Raw genomic sequence first — 13,140 nt, 5'->3', positions numbered from 1 at the left:
ACAATCTAACTTTTATCGTGGTTTTTGAATACAGCAGAATAATCGGTTCTAGGATATCAGGTGGACAGTTCCATGTTCTAAGTTTCGACCATAGTTTTTCGCGTGAGATTGCGTCAAAAGCCATTTTTAGGTCAATAAATGCTGCGTAGATTGTCGAGTTGGAGTTGATAGCTTCATGTTTAATTACTTGTAGTAATATCAGGTTGAGGTTTGTTCCAACATTGGCCGTGAATCCTGTTTGTCTGGTCGAGAATGTATTGTTTTTTATGGCCCACGCGGTGAGTTGGTTTAGAAGTACTGCTGCGAATAGTTTTCCTAGCGGATCGAGCAGAGCGATCGGTCGGAAGTTTTGGGGGTCTTCTCTAGGGCCTTGTTTGTGGATTGGTACAATTACTGCTGTTCTCCAGGAGTTTAGTATTCTGTGCAGTTTATTGATCAGTTTTGTGATGTGGCATAGGAGGGTTAGGATCTTCTTTGATTATGGCATTGGATAGTCCATCTGGGCCAGTTGTTGCTATTGCTGGAAAGGCATCCATGCTTGCCTTCTCCAACTGGAAGAACTGCAATGGGCTAGGATGGATTGGCTGACCTTTTTTTTGCACCAGTGAAGACCACCTACTCAGGATTTTGAGATGCTCTTCAGCATTTAGGGGTGCTGTCTGGTGATTAATGTTTTATCCATCCAATCCCTCCTTGCCAGCACTGCTAGACAGTCTTCCCAGATTTCTTCCAAAATGTTTCCCTTCTTTGATAGAAGAAATCCTTCCTTTCTTTGGTCCATAAGGAGCAAGTACCCATCTTGACTACCTACACCATCATGGGGTAGAAGGCTCCAATTTCGTCAAGAGATGAGTCTCTGGGTGGATATTCTTCTGGCTTGCCATCTGCAGGGATAAGATAATCAAATGTCATGGTTGAGTGTGTAGAGGTTGTATCTGGGTGTGCTTCTTCCTACAAATCAAAATCCAGATCAATGGGGCAGAGGGGGAATTCTCTTCTTCTTCTTTCTCTCCCTGTCCATTCCCTGCCGACCCAGGGCTTTCTTTATCTCTGGGCCCTGGTATCTTCCACCTGCACAGTAAGCCTCTCCCTCCCCTGCTGCATCGCCCATTTTATTTATTTATTTATCTTTCTGTTTTCCCTCTGCCGCCGCAGGACCTTTCATCCCCTTCTCAGATCCTCCATCCCCCCTCCTCCCAACCTACCCACTGTGTTCCCCGATTGGGTCTGTGCTACTGCACGTGACCAGAACTCTCCCTCGTCAGTAGCTCCCCCAGGAGAGCCTTGCCCAGGCAGCCAGTTAAGCGACAGAGGCAAAGGGCAGCGCCCTTTTGGGGCACCTCCCTTTCGGGGCACCTCCCACTCCCTGTTTGCCCCTGTTCGCCCATGTAAGCCTGACAAAGCACCCTAAAGCAACAACTAAGGTAAGATGGCACAGGCGATCAGCACAGCCATTACTGTGCTCAACTAAAGCCCTGCCACTTCTTCATTACTACCATCAAATCAGATCATTGTGTCGATTACCTGCGACGCTCCTAAAATAGCCTTATAAATGTACTTAGAGAGACAGACAACATGTTGCACATGGATGTATTTTGGGGGGGTCAGATAATGTGTTAAAGGAGACGTGAAAGTTGGCTCATTGGGGGTGGCCAATGTATTGCACTTAGAAATGTAAGGGTTAACCAAAGTGTGGCACTTAGAAGGAACCTGGGGGCAGCCAATGTGTTGTACTTAGAAATCTGAGGGTTAGTCAATGTATTGCACTTAGAAATGCGAGGGTTACCCATACCAGTTAGTGCCCCTAGAGGACTCTTTCACACGGACAACCGGATCAAACAGTGGCATCAATAACAAAGCTCTATCCGAGCCTCAAGGTACGTATAAACCCACCACTTGGTGGACATCTGCCGCAGGCACGGCTACCCGCACGCGCGCATCAAAATGCAGCGACGACATATGACAAATTCAGTCTAGCTGGGCACATAATGTTATCGCCTCATTACACCAGATTAAGCCTCAACACCTCTGCCATCAGAATACAACGAAAACCTATGGCAAAATTCAGTCCAGCTGGACACAAAGTCACTCTCCTGACCTCCCTCAGCACTCGTCCGGGTGCCTGATCTCTTGTGTTGCTTACTGGAGCCCGGCCAGCCCACCTAATTCCTTATCTGGGCCAAATGCACACATGCAGGCTAAGCCTTCCCTGAGAATGTTCTCATGCTCTGGACTGCGGTCCCCGAAGGCCTTCCCACCACAAAAGCATTGAGACCATAAAAGTTACTATATAAATGACTACTACTACTTGAGCTAATCTGTTGGTTGCATTGGATAACTGCAGAGTTGTGGGTCTCAGAGGGATGTCTGGCACCCTTTCCAGCAATTCTACCACCAAGGTTTTCAGAGTATTAATGGTGTCAATCAACAGGCCATCAACAGGCAGTTAGCCTCTGGAAGTGAAGGTCGGCTTGGTGGCTTTGTGACTCCCATCGTTCGCAATGGGGGACTCACCCATCCAAATCCTCCTGCTCCTCAAAGAACAACCAATGTGGTTGCTCAAAGTTGGAATCTATCACATGCTCTAGAATGTCTTCCGTTGGGGACTACGAGGGAATAGAGGGTGGGAAGGACAGATGGTAGCAGTGTGATCATGCTTTTTTTTCCAGAATGTGGGTTTGGTGGGAACCCGATAACTAGGGATGCTCCTATGCCCCGCTGCAACTAGTTTATAATAGAGGCAAGTTAAAATGATGATAGGTTTTGAGGTAATGTTTAGGATTGGTAAAGTCAGTGGTGGTCAACTACTTATTTTGCATTGCATCTCTACAGGTGTACAGTAAAGCAGGCTTTAGGAAGGCATTGCCTCTAAGGTTGCTACGCTGTAAATTAGCATGAATGTCTTTAAATAGACCTCATTCCACCAGGTGAGGGCAGGAATGTATTCCTTGTAACTACCAGAGACGGGGAAAGGAAAACTAAGTTAACTTGTGTTGGGACTCCTTTGTTGCTAGAAATCCTGGTTTCGTCGACTGGTTCCAGGTGAAGCAACGGATGAAGATCGTTCTGTTTGCATATCAGAGTATTTGCATGAATAAAAGAGGAGAGCGCACTGTTCAAAGTACATCACCATGAATTCGAGACTATGCTTGAGAGCACTGGATCCAGAAAATCTCCAACATATGGCAGCGTTTTATTAGTTATGTCAATGAGTTAAAGGAATATATAGTAAAGACCACCATACACAGTTTTAGTGTGGTAATCGCATTTATGCATGCAAAAGCTATTGTGTTCCATTAAATAAAGCTCAGTGTCCTGTCATTCAATCAGTAAGTAGGTGGAGGCACTAAAATAAAACAAATTTAAGTACAGAGGGATGCACCCACCCCAAGAGGCGGACCACACAGACCAAACTGCAGCCCCAGATCTCCTGTTCGTGGTCATGTAGAACCACTGCGACCGCCCCAATGGGTAAAGGTGGGGTGGCACAAGTAGACAACACCTGATCTTGGTGGCTTGCGCGGTAGAGTTATCCCTCTGCTACAGCCAGTTTACCCACACTAAAAATGTGGCAACTGCTACCAGTAAGGAACTTTACACAGTGGTGTGACAGTTGTACAATGGATAAAACTAGAGTAGATGGTGTGCCATGCAAGAGGTCAATGTTCTCTCAGGGGCACATCTTTTAGAGTTCCTTGCAAGCCTACTGATTAGATCTCAACAGTGATAGGTCAAGTCAGGCTGGCAGGGACAAAGAAAGGTTACCAGGACTCCTCCCAAGACGGCACAGTAGAGACTTTCATCCTATCAGTTGCACGTTTAACTTTTGTATAATAAACTTGCAATACCAGGTGGATGAATGAAAAATACACTGCTGCTGTTCTGTTTTCTTGGAACAACCCAACATTTATCTGAGCCTGCTATCGCTCACAAATAGATACGTTCCAGTCACAAAATGCAAGCAAAAGGGGCATGGCCTGGAGCGCCATCGATGTGGCTGCTCCTCTGATGGCCTCCGTGTGAAGCCCGCGTTACAATCCATTGAAACGATGTTCCAGCTGGCATCCTAACAACAGAAAAGTACTTTCCGAGACCGGACCCCTGAAGCTGCAACCTGAAACAATCTGGACTCGTAACGCACTCCCATGCCCGTTTTTAAGATGAATCCCTGAAACGCCGGCTAAGGAAGCACTCCAAGATGGCGGACGGACCAGGAGAGTGAGCCCGTACTGAGCAGCTGAATGCGGACGGAGAGCCCTTGGAAGATCTCTCCCCTGAAGTGCCAGGCTCTGACCACCTTGCCGCCCAGCAGTACATCCAGCTACGCCCCCCCCGGCTCATGCGGGCTGTGGGAGAACTCCCTTGCAGTTCCGTGGAGGCCTTGGCAGCACTGCCCTCATCGAAGTGGTCCGACCGCCAACGCAGATTGAGCACCGCCCCAGGTGGCGGGATCCATTTTTCCTGACTCCGGCCTGCTCGCATTGCCGCACTGGAGGAGGGGAGGAGCGGGATAGTCCTACCCCCCACCTCCACCCCGCGGATGGCCTGAGCCGCAGTCTGGACCCGTTCTCGGGCAGAGCCCTCGGCACGTCTACGGCGAAGGAGGCAGCGGAGATACCACGCTCTGCGCGACAGCTGCTGGGGGCCTGCCCACAGCACTTTGTCCCTGCCGCCTGCCCCTCTTGGGGGGCCATGATCAGCCTCTGGCTTCTGCGGAATGAGCGGCAATGACCTCCCACCAGACCCACAAGACTCGACCGCTTCGTGTTGCCCCGCTCTCCCATGTGAACTTGTGGCGGCTGGACTTTTCCGTGGCCCCACTACTCCTGCTCATCCTCCGCGCGCCCGGGCTCTGCGCCCCACAAAGCGGCTCCTCCTGCCATCGGAGCGCCCTGGACGACCCATCACCTGCCAAGACCTGGGCTGTGGCCCACTGGCTGCCCGCTGTGCACGGAGTGATGGATCCTATACTCTGGAGGCAAGGTAACTCTAAGCTCATCCTCCCGCTTGTCTCTGCAAGCCTCTGCAACTATCATCCGTAGCCCAGAGAGCGTCTCCGAAGCCGGACAGCGGAGTGCCCACACCCCACTGCAACCACCTCTAAACGGCTCTTTCTCTCACATCAGGACTTTCTCTTGCCGCCGCTGCGCCCTGATCTTCCATGGAGGCGTGTTCTCCTGACCAGAAACAACCCCCATGCCGTTTGAGGTGCCGGGATCGGCCTGCCTTAAAATCCCCTCCGAGCCTGCTACTCGGCTGGACTGCTGACACCCGTAGCGACTTCACCGCCAGCGTTAACCCACTCAACCTGTGCCACATGCCCGAAACAACCAAAATAAGCAGAGACCAGGGATACCACGATAAGAATTTCTGCAGCTAATTCAAGCGACAACCCTCTGGGAAGATAGCCCCCGCACACCCTCCCTCAACCCCAAGCTGCTCAGTGGCCACTCCTGCTGCACCTCGGGAGCATAGCAAGCAGGCCCTGGCCCCCCTCCTTAGGGAGCCCCCTCTCCTCATTCGTTCCTCATCAAGGGCGCCCTCCACGCCTACGCCTACCTTGAGATCAGGTTCTACGTTTTCTCTGGATGGATCGTGCCCGCACCTCTGCATTTCCACCTCACAAGGGTTGGAAGAGGCGGCAGCCCCTACCCTGAAGCCGAAGCAGTCTGCCTCCACTACCTTTCAGCATCCCCATGTGGGTCCGTGCAGCCTCCACACAAATGTCCAGGCACATGAAACCCCCCCCAAGACACTGATATTACCACTATGCTACTGCCGGCTGATAAGGGGGAAAAAGCTGACCTCCCGAAATCCTCGCCTCCTCGGAGGGCCCAATCAACTAGCAATTGGCCTTTATGATGACATCAAAGCCGAATTTAGATCCTGCCTGATGGAACTTACTATCAAAATAGAACAAAAAGAGGAAAGAGTCACAGAGGTGGAACAGAGACTGGGTGAAGTAGAAGACCTTACTCAAGAACATTCAGCCACACTCCAAGAGCTACAACGCTCGATCCAGTCTCTAATCAACAAAAACGAGATCCTGGAATTCAAACAGGAAGACCTCGAGAATAGAGCCTGGCAGAACAACCTGCGAATTCGAGGGGGCCCCTCCTTGATCCAGGATCAAAATATCGCAGAATGCATAAGCACCTTCACCCAGTCTTTGATGCCTCACCTGGACAAAACTCAGTTGATGCTAGACTGCACTCACCGACTACGCCCCTGCCAAGGGGTGGACTTAGATGCCCCCGCAGATGTAATTACCCAGGTGCACTTCTATTCAACCAAAGAGGCCAGGCCATCATGGCAATCGGACGCTCTCAAGATGAACTAACGTTCCAAGGTTCCCCCCTTCAAATCTACCAGGACCTTGCCACAGTAACAATCCAGAAGCGGAGGGCTCTGCAGCCCCTGACATTATTCCTGCAGAATCAACAAGTCAGATACAGATGGTTGTTCCCCACCGCGCTTCAGTTTTCTTACAAGGGAGTGTCGCAAAAGATCACGCACCTGGTGGATGCAGCATCGATCCTGAATCCCAAGTCTGTGGGAGGTGATGGAAGTGCTTCACCTGACAACTCAAGGGTGGAGCAGGAGAATTGCTCCCCCAAACTGAAAAGCTCGAACTAGTCAAAAGTACAGAGAGCTTGGAACGCAAAGTAACCACACTCCACTCCCCTCTCAAAGACCCAAGCGTCCGAAGGATCGACTTGGACAAGCTGATGACAATGGAACTCGAAATCACTGAACCGCAATTGTGGGCTTCGCACGGCCCAAGCCCAACTCTGAGGTGAATGACACCAGAACCATCTTAAGAGCAAAATACCGGAAAATTCTCTACAATCAGCTTTAGCCCTGTTGGCTACGGGATCTGCTGATGAGGAAAACTCGGCTTCCGATGTTGCTACAGTTCTGCCCTCCCATTGGAGGTTGATGTTAAAACCCTGGCTGCACAATGATACTATGATAACCAAGCCACTGGATGATGACTGAGCTTCACTCTGCCCAATCCCCAACCCCAGGACCCCCAGATACCCAAGAAGCATCCCCTCCACTTCAAAAACGGGGGTTCACCTCGCTGAATGTTAGAGGGTTGAACTCCCCCCCCTAAACGGAAATCTACTCTACAACGTTTGCATAACGGGGAATACTCAGTGGTTTTCCTGCAAGAAACACCTAATGCCAGCGGACTTCACACGCCTCTGCCATAGGTACTTCCCGCAGCAATTTTTGGCCTCCAACGGCACCAAGAAAGGGGGGACGGCGATTCTCTTTGCAAGATGGGTGAGTCCACAGATATTGGAGATGCTATGTTGCCTGGAAGGACGCTTTGTGGTGGTAAAATGCCTTATATTTGGGCAGCTTTATTCCCTCATCTCGATCTACGCCCTGAACGATAGGCATGAGGGGTTCTATAGAGCACTGGGTGAGGCTCTCCTCCCATTCATCGAAGGCCAGGCCATTGGAGGAGATTTCAACGGGGTGCCTGACCCGGCCAATGACAGATCGCACCCTCCGACCCCCAGAGATTTTAAACTAGCTGTAAGTCTCCTTCAGCTGTTCTGAACCCTAGAGGTAGCAGACGCATGGAGAGTGCTTCACCCCAACGAAAAAGATTTCTCCTTCTATTCATAAGTACACAGAACTTTCTCCCGGATTGATCTCTTGCTGGCTTCCCCACAAACCCTAGCTTTCGTCGACGATGTAACCATTGGACCAAGGGTACTATCCAACCATGCTACGGTAACCCTGACGCTCCGTGTTCATGACCCCGACCCACCTCCTCGATGACGATGGAACCTATATGATCACATTCTTAACGACATGCCATTAGAGACTCCGTAGCTAAATCAATCAAAAACTTCTTCATGGAAAATCCGAATGAGGATACGTCCCCAGCTGACACATGGGATGCTATGAAAGCCGTGGTGCGGGCAGAACTAATCGCAGAGGGATCGGCATTCCACAAACGCAAGTGACAAACCCGGACAGACCTTGGGAACAAGGTCCATAAAGCTGAAGCTGACCACAAACGCAAACGTTGGTCCCCAAAGTCCCAACGGGCTCTACAAGCAGCTCGGAAAAAGTTGGAGGCACACTATGCAGAGGACACGGCGCATCTGCTGGCTAAATCCAAGCAAGGCTATTATGCCAAAAACAACAAGGCAAATAGACTGTTAGTTGAAAAACTCGCCAAAGCAAAGAAAAGGAATACTATTTTGGGCCTACGCGACCCCCAAGGCAGGGTCCAATTCGCAGAACAAGATAAACTGCGACTAGCGCCCGCCCACCTCACGGAGGTAATGTCGGCATTCCTGCGGAACCAAAAAGAACAACTGGAGTACCTACGAAGTGCTACTCTACCTCATCTGAAGGACTGTTAGGGAGAGCCTCGAACTCCCAATCTCAGGAGAGGAAATCGATGCAGCCAATAAGTCTCTCAAACCCAGAGCCCCAGGCCCGGACGGGTACACAACAAGGTTCTACAACATTTTCCATCCCCAACTGATAGCCCCACTGACGGCCCTTTTCAACTCTTTTGGTGTCTCGGGATCCATCACCCCGTCCATGCAAGAATCTATCACAGTCCTCATACTTAAACCGGCAAAGACCCTAGGATAACAGTTCGTACAGGCCTATTTCTCTAGTAAACATCAACGCTAACATATATTCAAAAATATTGGCAAACCGCTTAGCAGGCGCCCTTCCCGACATAATAGACCCAGATCAGACAGGCTTTATAATGCACAGGTCGACTGGGGACAACATCCGTAGAGTCCTGAACTTAATAGATGTTGTGACGCAAGACTCACAGAAGCTAGCTCTGCTGCCTTTGGACGCGACCAAAGCGTTCGATAATGTGGATTGGGCTTTTCTGCGACAGTCCCTGGAAGCCTTCCATTTTGGCCCAAACTTTCAAAAACGTGTGCTTGCAAACTACCAGTCCCCAAAGACCCTTTTAGGGTCAATGGCCTCTTATCGGAACTCGATCCCATTAACCCGTGGAACTAGACAGGGATGCCCCTTATCTCCTCTTCTATTTGCCCTTGCCATGGAACCCTTTGCCCAACGAATTCAACTAGACCCAAAGGTTAGATGCCTTCAAATTGGCGCCTCCCAGCACAAGATGGCACTCTGCGCCGACGACGTACTGCTATCCATCACAGATATTAGCTTGTCACTGACGCCAGCCCTGGGGGGGTAGCGGGCTTTACTATTAACTTTGGGAAATCAGTTGCCCTAGGGATTGGGCTGATGCCGGGGGAGCGGGAGTTACTAGAAGCACTATGTCCGATCCAATGTTGCGAGAGGGCTATTCCTTACCCGGGGTCCAGATTCCTGCCCGCCCGGGAGACGTCTATCGGATAAACTTCCCCCCACTCTTTAAAGAGCTGGAGAGCGATCTTTACCGATGTCTCTCACAGGAGATTTCACTTATTAGGCACATCACCGCCTACAAAATGAATCTCCTTCCACGATTCCTGTACGCCTGTTCCTCGTTGCCCACCACAAACCCCCTGCCCCCCTTCCGACATCTACAGAGGAAAATGTTTCGGTTTATTAGGAGGGGTAGGAAATCAAGAATCCCCCAGAAGGCCATGATGGGCAGCTCTAGACTGGGAGGGCTGGGGGTCCCTGACCTCCGTAAATATCAGGTGGCAGCTCAGCTGGCACACATTCGGGCAAGGGTCATGTCGTCTGGAAGCCCGCAAGGGGTAGAGGTAGAGCAATCTCGCCTGCCACTCCCCTTGTGCTTCCTTCCAATACATCTCGCCCCTGTTGCGCCGGACCTGGGCGGGGAACCCGTCTTCCACCAAACACACCCTTAAAACATGGGATTGGGCTTTGAAGCATAAGAGCATCCCGAGGGGGCTGGGTCTCTCCTCCCCAATATTTCATAACCCGGCTTTCTCACCTGGATCTTACCCGCTGAATTTCAGGAACTGGGATGCGGCAGGGCTCAAATCCCTGGGACAACTCTTTGAGGGGGGCCAACCGCGCACTTTCGAGCAATGCAAAATAGCCTTTCATTTAGCCGAAACAGACAGGTTTTCCTACTTACAATTGTGACACTGGTGCTCTCATCCGCTGACCCGACAAGCAGCGCTCCTCACCCTCAGCCCTCTTGAACTTACCTTAAACGACCTCCCGCCACGAAGGAAAATGTCCACGCTTTACAAGTTATTGCAAGAAGACATTCTCACCACAAGGGCTTCTTACATGGTGCAGTGGGAGGCAGATCTAGGGCATCCTGTGGAGGACCAAACGTGGGTAGATATTTGGTCACAAACGCACTCTTCCTCCTTCTGTATCACTAACTGGGAGTGCACCCATAAATTGCTCTTACGGTGGTATTACTGCCTGCTTCTCCTGCACCACTTTAAGCGAGCCCTGGACCCCCAATGTTGGCGCCTATGTGGACACCCAGGGTCTTACATTCACATGTGGTGGACATGCCCAACTGTAAAGGAGTTCTGGTCCCAATGTGTAGCCACGATAAAAGACATTACTCAGGTGGCAATTCCCTTAGAACCATAATCCATCCTCTTGGGGGCCCCCACGTCCGGGGATCTACCTCAGATCCAGTAAAATGGCCAAACTCCTGACACAATTTCTTCTGGCTGGGAAAATCACTGTAGCTCGCACTTGGAAGGCCCTTCAATTACCTTTTGGTAGATAAAACTCTGAGACATCCTGATTCCAGAGAAAATCACTGCAGCCAAAGCAGGCCTTCTTCACCGTTTCCCTAACATTTGGGTGCCATTCCTAGATTACGACCAAAACTTTTCGGCGCTAACTCATAAAACTCAGCTGGCCACAATGGCCCTTCAGTCGGGCTGCGAGCTTCGTACACCTACTCTCACCCAGCCGGATCAAGATGAAGGCTGACCAAGGAGAGGGAGGAGGGAGGTAAGGGTTGGGCGGGTTCTGATGGGCTTGAATTGCATCTGTTCAGTCATTCTTCCTGTACTGGAGGTTATGCTTTGTCTTAAACTTGCTTATATCATTGTCATCTGTGCGCTGGAATAAAATGAACATATTAAAAAAAAATTTAAAAATGCAAGCAAAATGATAAATCAAGTTGAAAACACTTGAGCCATGATTCATTCGAAAAACAGCAGCTCACAGAAAAGAAACATCTTCCAAGGTTTTAAACCACTTGTATATCTCTCTCCAGCACACAGATATCGGACTTGTACTGGTGAATATGCTCTACTTACGCTTCAATGGGATCTGCTTCAGCACCATTCTGTTTCTTGTATTGAAGTACAGTGTTATATATGGCTTGTGAGGCACAAGTCAAATATTCTGGTTCCAATAATTGAGTGCTTTCCTGTTGTTCGTCAACTGGAGTTAGGGTTTCCTCTTTGGAGCAATCTTTCGCTATCCCATCATTATCGAGTCTATCAAGGGCAAAAAAGATAGGCAAGTCATATTATCCATGACCAGTAACTTTTAGTTGTATGTATTTTTTCAAAGTCTAGCACAGTATGTTGCTACAAATCTTTTCATCTATAGGAAAAATAATTACATCAATTGATCATCAGAAGTCAGGGGATAAAATATCAAATAGGCAAGTTTTGAAAGCTACATTTGGGGTTGCTGCTAAACTTAAAAATGAATGACATTTCCTATGGGAAGAAAGTAGTTGACATGACAAATAGCACAGTGATTATAGTCAATAGCGATGACAAACTGGAAAAGCCAGAAGGGCTGGGGCACCACCTAATAATCTGCAGGGAATGCCAGTGACAATAAAATGTGTTGCTACCTTTTAAACACATTCATTATGAGAACACTAATAATACTACATTTTTCCATACAGTGCTTGGGACTGCATAACCGCCATTAGATAGGAACACCTGTTATTTACAATGCTTTTACTCAAAAGTACTCATTATAACAAATCCCAGTAGGCTGAAAGGTCGAGATGGAGCAGTCGAGAAACAAACCAGTGACCTGCTGGTTTAGCAATGTATTCATGGATCTGATGCACTATGGATATTGGGCATATTGATTACCTTGAACAGAACATTTAAAACCGAATTTGTTTTAATGCATATAAATAACAGCAACAATAACTGAAAATGAGTGGCATACTTCCAAACAAACTGTAGAAGGTAAGAAACTTTTCCTAAAGCAAATTACTGAAATATCCTCAAACCACCATCAAGTACTAAAACAGTTTCAGCAGCTTTACCGAAGAATGGGCCACTCATAAGGAACTGGCGGCACAATTGTAAAGACTATGCATTCTGCCCCAAAGCCGATAAAGTAGCTAGCCAGTTCTGGTATACAAATAACTGTTTTAGGTTCAGAAGAAGACAGATCGTGAACCTAAATAAACCTACTGGCAGACATAATAGCCAAGTATTTGCCAATCTTACAGGTCACAAGCTTTGCTATAGGCATTAAGTGTGATGGCTTTAGTAACAGCACTCTTTACTGTTCAATTTTCTTGAAAGGGAGAATCACTTATTTGGATTATTTCTGCGCAGAAAGACCCAAACAATGAGAAAAAACCTTAAGTTACTTACCATGATATGATAGGTTATTTATAACGTGCTTAATACCCAGAGGTTTCTAAGCACGGACCCAGGGATCGAACCTGTGTCGCTCGCTGTCGTCTTGCTTCCAAGGCGAGCACGTTGAGTTATCCTCCCGAGACTCCCATAGTGACTACTGTAAGAATTTCATAGTCCTCTTTGCACTTGCAGGATTTTATCCTAATGGGGATTGCAATGGAGCACTATGCACAGCTGAATTTAGAGAAAAGAGTGCGAGAGCACCTGCATGCCGGTCCCTTTACCCACAAGCTCCTCTACTCCCAACCTCCAGTCACTTATATAGCAGGCATTATAAGAAATGACAGACAAAAATTATCAGGGATGCAGGGTGGGCCCTATGGAGGAAAGGGGACTCTGAAACCAGGAATACAGTAGTCACTACGATCGGTGACCTAACCTTATGCCTGCAGCCCATCCTCTTTCCTCCCTAGATGCAGGAGACTACTAAGCAACGTGAAGCAGGAAGGAGGATACATGAAAGGTGACGATCATGCTAGCAATAGAGGTTCTGTAGAACCTTCTGGCCAAACTGGACATCAACCCTGGAACATGCATCCAATGAATT

At 48.9% G+C, this 13,140-nt stretch overlaps 1 protein-coding gene across 7 annotated transcripts in view; it reads right to left on the bottom strand.

Moving 5' to 3' along the window:
- Positions 1–13,140, bottom strand: part of LOC138497164 (ubiquitin thioesterase otulin-like) — a 1,020,877-nt gene that overhangs the window by 563,240 nt on the left and 444,497 nt on the right. For all 7 annotated transcript variants that reach the window (XM_069620441.1, XM_069620446.1, XM_069620442.1 and 4 more), the window contains exon 3: positions 11,229–11,411. In XM_069620441.1, the coding sequence (XP_069476542.1) occupies positions 11,229–11,411 (183 nt within the window). The remainder of the gene's footprint in view (positions 1–11,228; positions 11,412–13,140) is intronic.

Source organism: Ambystoma mexicanum, chromosome 5q (genome assembly GCF_040938575.1).
Source record: "Ambystoma mexicanum isolate Mex_15411 chromosome 5q, UKY_AmexF1_1, whole genome shotgun sequence".
In the NCBI taxonomy this organism is placed as follows: Eukaryota; Metazoa; Chordata; class Amphibia; order Caudata; family Ambystomatidae; genus Ambystoma; species Ambystoma mexicanum.
The sequence above is the reverse complement of the archived record's forward strand: the minus strand, read 5'-3'. Positions and strand labels throughout refer to the sequence as shown.